Source organism: Drosophila miranda, chromosome 4, assembly GCF_003369915.1.
Source record: "Drosophila miranda strain MSH22 chromosome 4, D.miranda_PacBio2.1, whole genome shotgun sequence".
NCBI lineage: Eukaryota > Metazoa > Arthropoda > Insecta > Diptera > Drosophilidae > Drosophila > Drosophila miranda.
In genome coordinates, this window is record NC_046677.1 from 22523070 (window position 1) to 22536563 (window position 13494).

Below are 13494 nucleotides of genomic sequence, written 5' to 3' on the forward strand. Positions count from 1 at the left end.
TATTTTAGACTAAATATTATTTAATTTATAGCAGTATAAATGTCCCTTTAAATTATCTCCCCTTTCCCTTCATTCCCCTACATTTTCGGCAGAACTTGCCACATATTTCACGCATTCTTGCAGACGCCATAAAGCATTTAGGTAAAGTGCAGAAAAATAGAGTGGAGTGGCTTCCAATCGATATCGACTTTATGGCCATACATTTATATTTTTTTTAGCCCGGCCATTATTATACTTTCTTACAAATGGCAGACATTTTTCTGTGAAGCATTGAAAGCACTGCAAATAAAATCGGTCACGAAGCGGTAGACGCAGAATCCCAAGGAGTTACCTCTTTCTGGCAAAAGCAAACACAGAGCCCTCGACTGAAACTTAAATCCCGAACAGAGTCTCCTCCCCCCTCCGTCCCCTCTAATGCCAAATATGTGTCGCATATTTCCCACTTTTCCCCTTTTTTTCTACGCTTTTTATTTGATATTTACATTTCGTTTGCTTTCATTTCAGGGAAAAGTAGAGGTGGAAGTGGAAGTGGAGGGGGGTTGGGGCATGCAAACACTTTCTTGGGCTCTTCGGCTCTTTATCTTTTTTTTTGCTGTATTTTTATGCTTTTATGTCTTTTGTATTTATTTACGAGTTGCCTGATGGTTTTATGTTGAACCAGTTGTGGGCGTCTGCAGGTGTAAGCACAGATACAGATCTGTCGCTGCTTTCACTTTCCTGCCATTGCCTTCTCTCTCTCGCCCTCTCCCTCTCTCTCTCCCTCTGTCTGCCGTATCGGGCAACGCCTCTCCCCGAGAGTCCTTTACCTTTTAGTTTTCTGTTTTTGCATTTGTCTTGAACACACATAAATATTTCAACAACTTATTTATGTGTTGGCTTAATAATTTTCCTGTGCATGTGCTGAAAGCCAAAGTGGACTTCGTGATGAAGGTTAATTGAGCATTCTGTCAATGGCATAGATCCCATGTATCTTAGCAGCTTTTGGGGTTATGCATATTTCATAAAACTTTCGACGCATTTCTGGAATTAATTATGGGGTTTGGGGTTTTCGAAGTTCCGAATCTTTCGTGAATTTATTTTAACGTTACCTATCGATGTAGTATCGGATTAACTCATGATATCCGTGCAGTTGCAGAATCATGAGTGAAGTATTGACTCCGCAAGTAGGCGTCAACATCGGCAGAACCACATTTGTGACTTGTGCCACGTCTTTTTCGATTAATACATCAATGAATGACACATGAATTTAAACAAAAAGTCACCCATGAATTACGATGACTATTAAAAAGATTTTTAAATTGGTTTTAGGAGGGTGGATCGCGTTGGTCCAGCGCCGTTGCCCTGTTACAGCTGCACATACACAAAATATCATTAAAATAGCCTAAAAGTAAAGGCATAATTTATAATATTAAAAAAAAAAAATAATTTAAAAAATATTAAAATATTAAATATTAAATATTAAAAATAAAAATGACATGATTCATGAGTGATAAATACCGAAAATTACAGATATAAATTTATTGATAAGTATCATTAGAATCTAGTGTTTTAATCCTTCATTTACAATCCTTAAACAGTTCCTTATTTCAATATCTTTAATCTTTCATCTTCCATTCATCGTACTTGATTCTCGTACAGAAAAACAATTAGTCTCCGCCGCGTAAACATCTTGTAAGGCAAAAGCAAAAGCAAAAGCAAAATGATTAAAATTACACTTTAAAAGTCGGTAAAGTCGTCTGCAACTACTAATCCCACTCTCTGGCTGTGGCCCCGTTTATCTCTCTCTCTTTCTGTTGCAGTTGCAAATGCAAAAACAACAATGAAATGCTGGCTCAATGCAGGGAGGCGCAAGAAGAGGCAGCAGCAGCAAGAGGGGGCACTGGATGGTGCCGACAGTCGATGGAGAAGAGGAGGAGCACGACGAGGACGAGGAGGAGTGGCACAGGAGCTAGATGGAATCTGTCAGAGACAGCAACAAGTGGCCAGCGACACTTTGGTGGCAACAACAAGAGCCGGTCCGGCTCTGGTGATGCTGTGGCTTTTGCTTGCGGCCTGTGCGCAACACGGAGAGGCAGCGGCAGCCACACCAACAACAGCCAACGGGCCCGAGGCCACGGCAACAACACTAAACAGCAACACGACGACGACGACAGCCACAGCAGCAGCCACAGCCACAGCATCATCATCATCGTCAGCAGCATCCTTCGGCACAGGAGGAGCAGGAGGAACAGCAGCCTCAGCCTCGGCATCATCCGCAGTTGGCAAATCGACAACCAGCTGGGGAATAGCCGGCATCCATGAGGATCCGTTCAAAGACATTGTCAGGATTGGCGATGGCAACACAGTCACTCGGGTAGGTCCTTAAAGGTTTAGGGTTTAAGATAAACTAATATCCTTTGCAGATTAACAGAAACTAGAGCTGGGCATAGTACAAAAATTCGAATTAAAAATATTTGGAAAAGTGCAAAAATTCCAGATTTATTTTGCAAAAATTTAAATTAAATTAAAGTTTTTTTTAAATTTTAATTCAATGAATTTCAATCAAATCTGATATTAAAAAGGAAATTAATTTGGCTCCCAAAAAAATTGATTTATGTGCCTGATTTTGGCAGGGAATAAATACGGATATTCCAAGCATAAATTAGTAATTTATTAAGGCTTAAATATTAGCAGCCAACTAGGCATAAACGGCCCTTAGATCCCCACTTAATTTATTGAAAAATCGAAAGTATTCCCTAAACACTAGGTGGAACTTTTTGGCTAAAAACTTTGTATCCTTCATTAAGTTTGGCTTAGGTTCAAAGGAACTTCCCACACAACTTAAATCTCAACTTTAAACTCCATTTGAGTGGGGATATACACGGGTTTTACCACAACAAAGGCACAAAAAGCGACTACCAAAAATGCTGAGAGCATTAAACACCCATTACACTGTGGCACTATTTATGAATGCAGCATTTACGATGCACAGTGTAAGCCTTATTTAAGCCGTCATTACGTTGAAGTGCCATTGAAATAATGGGCACAAGTGCGGCACAAGCGGGGGAGGGGGCACAAGCAGAGGAGGGGGCACGCACGTTTGAGGTGTGGGCGGTCGGCACCCTCCACGAACGAGTGAGTGAGTAAGTGAGTGAGTGTTCCGGCTCTCAGTCGAATTTAATTGAATTGCAATTCGCAGACGCGACTTCACTTCAGATTCTGCATTCTCCATTCCGTACCGAAGTGATCTGAGTGGCTATTTAGTTTGCACTTAATGAATGCTCAATGGGCGGCGGAACAGTAAGTGCTGTCAAATACAGTACGTTTCGGGCATATAAAGCAAGTTTGAGTGGGAGAATAGCCCACCCAAAAATCCCACACTTTTGAAATAAAAGCCCTCCACAGACCATCATCTTTTTCCGTTTCCCCACCTTCGAAGTGCCTCTTACACACTCTTCTATATAGTTTCATGCCGCACTGTGCTCTAATTGGAAGTTCGCAACCATTTGAGTGAATTTTCGCTGCGGTTTGTGTGCCTCATTATGAGGCAAGCTAATTAGGCTAAATGGTTATGGCAGAGTCAAGATATTTATGCTCTCTAAACACAAGAAAATTCGCCAAGGAAACCGATGGCCACAGCAGAAATATCCCTCTTCATTTTCCATATCTTTTGTGGATTCAAATCTACAATTCTAGTCGGAAATTCCCCCTCCTATTTCGTGCCATTGCCTTCAACAATTTAAAGTCAAAACAATGAAAACTTTTCCTTCAACAAATTTGGGGGTGGAAAAAAGCCAATAACGTAATTTTCCACTCAAACGATAAAAGGGTCTAAAAACCAAAATGACGATATAATGGTTCCATGAATTTTTGTTTTAGCCTAAAATGTATTTTTAATGCGTTTGTCAGCGGCAGACCACACAAAAAAAAAAACAAAAAAATGATTTGGGTTGCCCGCTAAATACACAGAGAGCCCCCCACACCCCTCATACACCCACCTCCACTGCTAGATAATATTAATAATAATGAGACGATTCCTATACCATTTAACAGGAGGCCATCGAACAATCGCTGGTGACGATACACGACATTGCCACCGAAAATCTGGGCACGTTATGCATCTCGACGCTCTACCGACCCCTACAAGTGCCCATCAATTCGGAGCGATACGAGAGCTCCAGACAAAAAGCCGATTTGGCCGCCTCGATACTCCAGGAAGTTGGCATCATTCGACACGGCGGTGAGTGTTCCCCCACAATGTTTTTTTTTTATATATATATATTTTATCCCTCTATCGATTATTGATTTTGAAGCTTGTTTTTTGTGTGTGTGTGTGTGGGGGGGGGAGTGTCATTTCCGGCTCGGCCAAAGTCAATATGCGTGTCTCACATGGCGGGGCAGAGTTATTGAATATCAGGCAGAGGGAACCCCATTCCATCCCATTTTTATAGCCCACTGGTCAGAAATTAAAGTGAACTCTTGGCCTTTTTTGTGCTGAAATTTCCGAATTAAAATTGGAAGTGCTTCTGTTTTTTAATGGTGGATGGACTGTCAACTCTTTCTGAAATTTGCATAATTTTTAAAATTTATGTAAATAGCAAAAAAAAAAAAAAACAGGTTTTTGGTGCCTGGAAAGCACTTCTCTCTCATTTTTAACAACAAATTTTGGTAAATTTAATTCCAAAAAGTAGCCTCTAGGATATGCAATTCCTTGAAATTCGCTTTATGGAAGCTCGACTGTATTTTCTAATTAATTCCTACATCTCCTAAAATATTAAAGACCTTAGAATACACCTTAAAAATCGAGTTTAATATTTTATGCTTATAGAAAAAGTACATAAATATTTCCTACAGCTCCATCGATCTGCTACACCAATTATCCACCACAAATAAAAAAAACCAATTAATATACTCAATGCATATAAAGGCTCGGCGGGTGTGTAAGATGATATCTTTTCTTTTACTGTCTTTTATTCAATACAATTACAACGTTTCAGTCTCGCAATCGCCGGCCCCCAGCCAAAGGATGATTCTTCTTATCCCTCAAGTGGAAATCTGATAGCCACATTTCAGAATTTCTCTTTCAATTGAACCTTGTAAATTTGTTGTGTATATTTTTGCTTACTGTCATGCATGTCCTTGCCAAGGATCTGCTCCCTTCGGTGCCCCCTTAGCTGCGTTGTGGGTAAATCACAGTGAAGGAGAACACAGAACACAGACCAGACCCAATGTGGCACAATGCGAACTTTAAATTAAATCTCCAGCAAAGGCAACAGCATTAACATGGGGCTAACAACGACAAAAGGACGAAAGGGACATTCCATACACATGTATATATAATAAATAAATATATGTATGTATGTATATATTTGGTAGAAAGTGTGGGTCTGATGCGCCACAAGTGCGTCGTTGGCTGTCAACCCCAATGGTGTCGCGCGGCTGCTGCTGTCAGGACAAGACTTTCATTCCATTCCCATGCCCAACAGCCTTGACAATGCTCATCAAAGGGATACACTGGCAAAAAAAAACAAATATATAAACAAATATCTAATGATTTTTGCAGATTTAATGCAAATTAAATGAGGATTTGGTTACGATGAAAATGGAGGAGAATCCTGGGAAAGTTATGAGCTCTCAACCATTTTGTTTTTTGGTAGTGTAGAATACCATCTGATGGCGTTGCATAGTCAAGGACAAAACGCACAATGAACCCATCGCTCGGTTTCATTCTGGTTTCACTCTTGAGCTTCTGGGATAATCAGGGGAGCAAAAGGCAGCATCTGACTGGGAGTGCTGGAGCGCACAAGTTGCCATTATGGCCATGATTTCATGGCCTCCTCCTGCCAAAAATCCTCCTCTGTCTTTGCCCCACGAGGCATCACTCTCTCTCCATCTCTGCCTCTCTCGGCGTGTGTGTTTCAGTGCCCAGAAAGGTGAGACGTGTCAGCGAAAATCGCATAAAGTGAAAGCAAATTTGCTGCCTTTTGTTGGCTGTTTTCTCATTGTTCCATCATCCTGTTGAGCTCGGCAGCAACAGGAGGCAGCCGTTTGTATACAATTTTCGGGCACTTGTCGCTCGCTCGCTCTCTGCCTGGCTTTTGGTCTCTCCCTTTTAGCGCTCGTCGGTCGGTGGAAATTCTGATGCCACGCATAAATTATTCCCATAAAGTGCCTCACAAATCGAATAAATTTAAGCCAATTTTAAAAGTGGCATCAAACTAAAGCAAACGGAAGCAGCAGCAGTCACTCTCAAAGGGGTCAGGGTTTCCCCTTGGCTTGACTGCGTTTTACCGGAAAATATGACAAGTGCAGAGAGAGGCTTAAAGGCCCAAAGATTTGCTTTTAGGCTTAAATGAAACCTGAAAGGGGTTTGGAAATTTAAGACTTTAATGGAACTATGATGTACGCATGATTTTAAAGGGGTCTTTCGGTGTTAATCAAATGGTTTTCCGTACTCTTTGATGGAAAATTTTCAATAATTGCTTAATTATACTATGCAACAATACTACACTTCCGAAGCGACTTTTTTTTATAGATTTAGGGACTTTAAAAATTATTAAAGATTTTTCTTAAATTCAAGATTTAGTTTATTCCTAAAAACTGATATTTTTCTTGCTTTTTTTCATAGGCTGTGCATCTTTTTTCACATAATTCAAGCATTGGGTGTATTAAACTTTCTAGTTCTGAAAAGCTAAGAAATGCAGTTATAAATCGGATCTAAACACTTTGCAGCTTAAGCTGACTGCCTGGAAAATATTAACCTTTTAAATAAAAATTGATTCTTTTTTGCGGTATTTTTTCCAAAATGTTGACTTTGAAAACTCGGGAAAAGTCGAAAACAATTTATTTCTTCTGCTTTCATACTTTTCTTGTTTAAGTTCATTAATGAGGCATCGTTTAAAGTATCTTTTGTAGAAATCTATGCATAAAAAGTTTGTCCAAACCTCTAAATGCCAAATTTTGCCGTTAAATTCCCTAAAATCAATTTTGTTGTCTAGTGTTAAATCTAAAACCCAATTGGAAACACACTCCAAACTTTTTATAATCTTTCTTTGAAAATTCCTTTCAAAAAATAAAGAAAAACCATTAATAAAAACTGAAAAATTTAATTTGAAACTGTCACAGGACTTGCTCTGATTTTCCATCTCCATTTCCTTGAGCACCCTCCCCCTCCCCAGAATTATTTTCAATTTCAATGCCACAATATCCAGCACTTAATTGAAAGAGATTCCCAGATTCCCCGATTCCCAGCACAGTCCTAATTCGGCCCCAAAAGTGATGACCCCCGTGTGGCTTCCAGGCTCCCCACACTTCAGACTAAACCGAATCTGAGGGAAATTTAATTATTCCTGCTGGGGAAAAACCAAAAGAAAAAGCACACACCTGACAGGAACAAAATACAGAGACAGGCAAAAACATGTCTGTTCCGACTGTAGTTTGAATAATTGCCAATTTTTTGCCCCAGCCATGGCGAAACTTTTGGCAGAAAAGTGGCAACAATTGTTGGGAAAGTTGAAAATGTGTATTCTTTTACACAAAAACATTCCACCTAGCGGCAATAAATTCTAGAACTAGCCAACAACAACAACAACAACAACAAAAAAAGAGTAAAGAATAAGATTGATGATGGAGTACAAGTGAGTACGAATCCGAATGGCGGGGCAGATGATGAATGATGACCCCTGGGAGTGACACAAACATAAGCACATCGTTCTATGAGTTCTCTCCGGATATTGCCGTGTGTTACCTTCTCGAATGTTGACAGCCAGGGCGTAATGTTGTTTGCCAAAAGCGATTTGTTGCTGCAACAGCTGCGTGGCCATCGAGTTAAGCGTCTACACAAATCCCCATGAATAACACACAGGTTTTGTTGGGTTTTTAAGAACTGTAATTTGTAGGCGAATAAACTGAAGAATTGCTGCCAACAGAAGACACTCTTCTCACATCTAGTCGGCGGCACCCCGCTTGTCCATAGCATCGGCAAAGTGTTCGCTGACAAATATAATTGTCTCCAAGACGCGCTCCATGCAGTCACTGAGGCACTTCTCTGTGGTGGTCCCCTGCTCGTCGCACTTCTTCCAGCAAATCTCTTGGAATTCGTGTATATAGGCACAGTCTTGGACGTTCCGTTTGGTCTCCATGGCCTCTATTTCGTGCTCGTAGTCGGACATCTTTTGTGCTTGTTTGAAAATGGGAAAAGTTTTTTCTACAAATTCTGGACTGGATAGTCAATGAGACTGTTGAGCATAGAATCTATCGATTTGAATGCCTTTAAAATCAAAGTACAAAACTCAAAAGAAAAACACCGAAAACGTCTCTAAATAACTCTAGATAGGTTTAGTTTAAAACAGCTTTAAGCCAACATATACGAAAATTGCTTTACTGCTCTTCCTTCCTTCTTTTTGCGTGGTCCTGGGAACATCTTTGCTGCCGATAGACTCCTCTCCACAGACCAGTCTGGCGTCTGCAACGCCTGTTACTGTCGCCTGTTTATGACCTCCACGAAGCGCTTGGCGATCAGCACCGATGTGTCGATGAAGCGGTCCACGCAGTTGCTCAGGCACACCTGTGTGGCCTGGTCCAGCTTGCTGCTGGGCTTTCCGATGCACTTCTCCCAGCAGATCTCGTTGAACTCGTGCAAAAGGGCAGTCACCTCGGCCTTTTGCCTCTCCAGCTGCAGGAACTCGTCCATTTCTTTATCCTTGCCAGACACGTTCTCGTATTCGTCCATCTTTCGGTCGAGTTTTGAGTTTCGCTAACAGAACTTTAATTTTTGTTGAAGTGTTGTAGATTTATAAATTCCGTCAAGCCGTAAGACGAATGAATTAGGTTGTCAGACGATAAAGTCAGGGTTGGAAAACACTCCAGTGTTCCAAAATTGTCAAAAATGTTGATACCATGCGACACACATGACACGACATACCTAAAGGGCTTTGGCCATGTGGCAGGGGACTGGTGGCCCGAGGCTTGACCACGAGCGACAGGCGCGAAGGGGCAGCATCGAGCGGCTGGGCAGCGGCTACTGGATAAAAGGAGGAAGGAGCAGATGCAGTAGGTGTCCACGCGCTTCCGGTAAAATGCTTTCCCCCCCATTAACTACATTTCTGTTTCTGTTTTTTGCTATTCTATAGGATTCTATAGGGTCTGGCAGAGGCTACATGACATGACTGGAAATTTCATGTGAATTATATTGTAGATGCGGCAAGGACTCTTGGGCTTATATCCCTCCTAAAACACAGAAAAGGGTCAGCTTTGTGGTGCACCCAGCATAAGCCTTACACTAGGATTTTCTGCTATTTTAAAATGAATTACCATTAAGTTATGATATCACACTTCTATGCTAAATTAAATCCCATAAAATATCCGACCTTTATCTTTTTTGCACCAAACTAAAAACAATTCTGTTGGAGTTTTGCCAGAGAACAAAGATAGAGTTTTGCCAGAGGCAGATACCAAAGCTGCATCTCATCTCCTTTCACTCCGCCTCTCAAAGGGAAAAACTCTCTGCAAAAGTTTAAGAACTAAAAAAAAAGTGCACATGCACGGTTTATACGGCCCTTTCTCGCTGAAGGAATTGAACTTTCCCCAGATGTAACGGTACCCCGTACTCGGACCAGAGCTGGGAACCAAAGAAGCAGCAAGTTCTGTACACACTAAAACATAAAAATAAGGAAAGTGCCACGGAAGTTGCGGTAATCGAATTTAAATAAGTTTACTTTGTAAACAATTCTCGTTTCGTTCTGCCTCTCCCTCGCACGTTCACGTGCCTCATCTCATGCTTTCTGTCTCCCTTTTTCTGGCTGAAAAGTCAAACAGAAAGAAAAAGAAAGGCGGCAGGATTGTGCAAGACACATTAAAAGGAAGGTAAGGCCTCACCAAACATGAGCCTTTTGTGTTTGTATTTGCCTTACCCACTGTGTAACATACCCTGCACAGTACCAGGGAAAAATATTAGCTTTTGACAACCACCGCCCACACACGACACACACACAAACACACACAAAGAGAGAGGGAGAGAGCGAGAGAGTGGAAGCTGCAGAGGGAAAAGGGCATATGCTGGCCTGCCGCGCATATTAATCATTGTTCTACGGTTGACACTTTTGCCAAGGCTGAAAGCAGCATCAGAGGCAGCTTTTAATGACTGTTCCAAGGCTGCAATAACAGTAACAGATGTTCACAGTTAAACGCCTAAAGTTGCATACGCCACAAAGCAATCAGATAACAGCATCCCAATGCAAAAGTCTGCCATAACTCATGGCCAAATTCCCATTGGTATGGTATTCCTCAAATTGTTTCAGATTTCGTTGCCAAAATATGTGATTTCGGGGATTAGTTGTTCACAATTTAGAGGAATATATCCTTAAAAATGTATTCTATAGTGAAAAAACAAAACAGTATCTCCCATCACCACACAATCCGAATAGATTTGCCATCTCTTTTGCACATACGAGCACGCAACACGTAAATAATTCTTGTCGTCTCCTTTTACCCATCGCCAATGATTTCTTGCTATCTCGTTCCGTCTAGAACACCCACACACAGCTGATCACTGTTCTTTCCTCCCACACAGGCATATATTTCGCGCCTGTTTTTGCATAGGCAAACACACTAACACATGATCAAATATCAGTACAGCGGCTCTGCTGGCCGATGCAGGAAAAATCTAGAAATCGGATATAGGAAAAGTGAATATTGCGTACACACATAGTATGTATGTACATACGAATTAATGGTCAGCGCCAATTGTCAATTGGTTTAAAAAAAATTCAAGAAGAAAAACACGCATACATATGAATAGCTGTTTGGGAGAATTTTTACCTTAGATCTTGAAGCTGCAGGGTCTGGAGTTTTCGAACCAAAAAGTCACGTAGGCCACAAAATGATCTTCACACACTTCATATTTCATATCTATCTCCATATTCGTTTCTTTGGTTAGTCGCACAAAAGAAAAAGAAAAAAAAGTTCACTCACGGCGAAACAAAAGAAATTTTCACCAAAAAAAAACAAAATGGCGGCAAAGCTGGACTTGCTTTGAATAAAAAACACTGATTATACTGCTAAAAACACTGACACAAACGATTCTCAATAAACAAATATAACACTGCACACTTATGAACATTTTGCACACACTTAACACTTTTATCTTTACTTTTACAACGCAAAAAAACATTTTAAAAGATTTGGGCGGGAGAAACGCTCTTCTATGCGATCTTCTAATCGGAAAGTTGAGGGACAATGCTGCACGATTTCTCAGGACATGAGTCTGGCCCATATTCGATACTCAGAATAGAAAAATACTGCCATTTAGTATCGGAAATACCAAAAACTCGTGATCATACGAATATTTGAGTTTGAATGAATGCTTATTTCACCAATTGGAAAGAAAATATACGGTGCTCAAGGTTTAAATAGGAGAGGATCCGGTACCATTTTATTTACCTCGTTGAAATTGAGCTGCGGATTGGGGTAACACTTGAAGTTTGAACATATTTAACAAAAATATACTTATTATTATGGGAATACGCAGAAATATCGTGAAAAAAGGCGAAAGTCCGAAAGGATTTTCCCTCTCTATCCCACACGCGCATAACGCGCAAACGAATGATGCAATAAAATATAAAATGATAAACTTAATTTCAAGTGGATAACGGTATATGAAAATTGCAATAAAGGCACAATGCCGCGCGGCAATGATGTTGTGCAATCACCAATTGAGATGCATTTCCCATTAAATGGCCCTCTTGATCGATTCCATGCCTACTCGATGCCTGGTATCGCTTGGCATCGGAACTTTAGCGCCCATAAATAATAAAGGTTGAGTAATTTGTGAGCGGGCGTAATCAGCAATTAAGTGCAGTGACATGGCCAATTCATTTTGGGGAAATGTAAGTGAAAATTGTAATCACTTTGCCTCCGCCCCCCGCCCCCGCCTGCTGTTGGTCTGCGAGCTTCGTTTCCCATTTAATTTCCGCCGGGGTTTTTCTGTTTCTGTTTCTTGTGCGGCTGCTGCTGCACAGCAATTATTGAAATAAGTTTTCACTTGCAACAAGCATGGGACTGACCCAGATCTTAATTTCCTTTTCTATAGGACTCTCGGATGCGTTAGCCAAGGGCCTGCTCACTGATGACTTCATAACCGGAGCACGCATCTTGGCTTTGAACCTGACAAACGGCGCCGTGCAGTCGTATGTGTGGTGGGTGAGGAGCAACCAGGACAAAGTCCTGGGCGAGACACAGCGCTACGATGAGGAGGGACTGCAAATTGGCAAAAAGCCGGCCAACAATTATCCTTGGTACGTATGCAGAACCACAGAACCCACAGCATTTATTTATTTATATGCTCTTTGGTTAGGTTCGACGATGAGACCAGCACGCCCACTCTCCGCTCACCGAAATTCGCACCTAGCCCACCGAGCAACTACTACAAAGGCTGGTGGACATACCCGTACTTCTCGTGCGCCCCCAGCAAGTGGCTGGTGTCGTATAGCATTGCGATTCCGCCCAGTGGCCGGCATGGACTGCGCGGCTTCATCAGCATCGACATTGATGTAACGTCGCTGCGCGTCAATCAGTGCGAGGCGGAGCCCTATCACTTTGGCAGCCGCAAACAGCAGCAGTTGCAGCAGTACCAGACCATGCGACGTTACCCACGGCTGGCCAGCAAGGCGGCCGCAACGGCATCGGCATCGGCACTGAACGATGTGGGGAGGATCAACGATTTGCAAGCCTTTCACAGCTCACACAAGTGTCATCGCACCTCCATGGTGGTAAGTGTGGGCACTTCATTCGGTTTAATTAATTGTGTTCCATCCATGCTCATCTGCAGTGCGACTATCGGCAGCCGAGCGCGGAGGCATCGACAATAAGCAGCGGCAAGATATTGAGCGCTCTCACCAGCAGCAGTTGGTCCCGGGGCTCGTACCAGTGCCTGTGCAAGCGCGGCTATTATTCATTGCGCCATCCGGATGGCTTCAATGGCACCATCATGGAGATTGCCTGGCAGGAGCATCAGGACAATATAAGCAATTACTATACGGATGTCTTCAAGTGTTTGCCTTGCGCCGCCGGCTGTGACATGTGCACCGGTCCGGAGCCGTGTCTGGCCAACTATCATTGGCCTTTCAGGTGTGTGCTTGTCTGTGTGTTTGTTTGCGCACCGAACATGCTTCATGTTCAAGTGTTCCTCCTGTCAATATGCCTCACCATGACACTGTCCCTGTCGGTGTCTCTCTCTCTCTCTCTCTCCTTCTCTTGATTTCTGTTCTTTAGAATATCATTGTTGACCATATCCATTGGCTGTGCTTGCGGCACCTTCGTCCTGGCCGGCTACCTCTTCCGGCATCGTCGCGTCAAAGTCTTTAAGGTGGCCAGTCCCATCTTCCTGATGATCACACTCATTGGCTGCGCCATCATGTATCTGGAGGTGAGTTTTTCGACGACATTTAGGCCAACACTCTTGGCCCATTAAGGCGGGCCGGCACACACAGAAAACACACAAAACACACAAAGACCATT

General features: G+C 42.2%; 2 protein-coding genes across 2 annotated transcripts in view; one reads left to right on the top strand and one right to left on the bottom strand.

Annotated features, from left to right (window-relative positions):
• Window positions 1–13494, top strand: part of LOC108163703 (probable G-protein coupled receptor CG31760) — a 37034-nt gene that overhangs the window by 17205 nt on the left and 6335 nt on the right. Inside the window, exons 3-8 of the mRNA XM_017299143.2 lie at window positions 1800–2353; window positions 4033–4219; window positions 12068–12272; window positions 12332–12746; window positions 12806–13104; window positions 13249–13402. Of these exons, the coding sequence (XP_017154632.1) occupies window positions 1820–2353; window positions 4033–4219; window positions 12068–12272; window positions 12332–12746; window positions 12806–13104; window positions 13249–13402 (1794 nt within the window). The 5' untranslated portion in view covers window positions 1800–1819. The remainder of the gene's footprint in view (window positions 1–1799; window positions 2354–4032; window positions 4220–12067; window positions 12273–12331; window positions 12747–12805; window positions 13105–13248; window positions 13403–13494) is intronic.
• LOC108163706 (mitochondrial import inner membrane translocase subunit Tim8-like) lies at window positions 8294–8735 on the bottom strand. The gene has a single exon (XM_017299147.2). It carries the CDS (start codon window positions 8708–8710, stop codon window positions 8456–8458), a length of 255 nt encoding a protein of 84 aa, XP_017154636.1. The 5' UTR covers window positions 8711–8735; the 3' UTR covers window positions 8294–8455.

Bases quoted from the DNA above. Each gene is read 5' to 3' on its own strand.
- LOC108163706 (XM_017299147.2), bottom strand. From the start codon at position 8,710: ATGGACGAATACGAGAACGTGTCTGGCAAGGATAAAGAAATGGACGAG.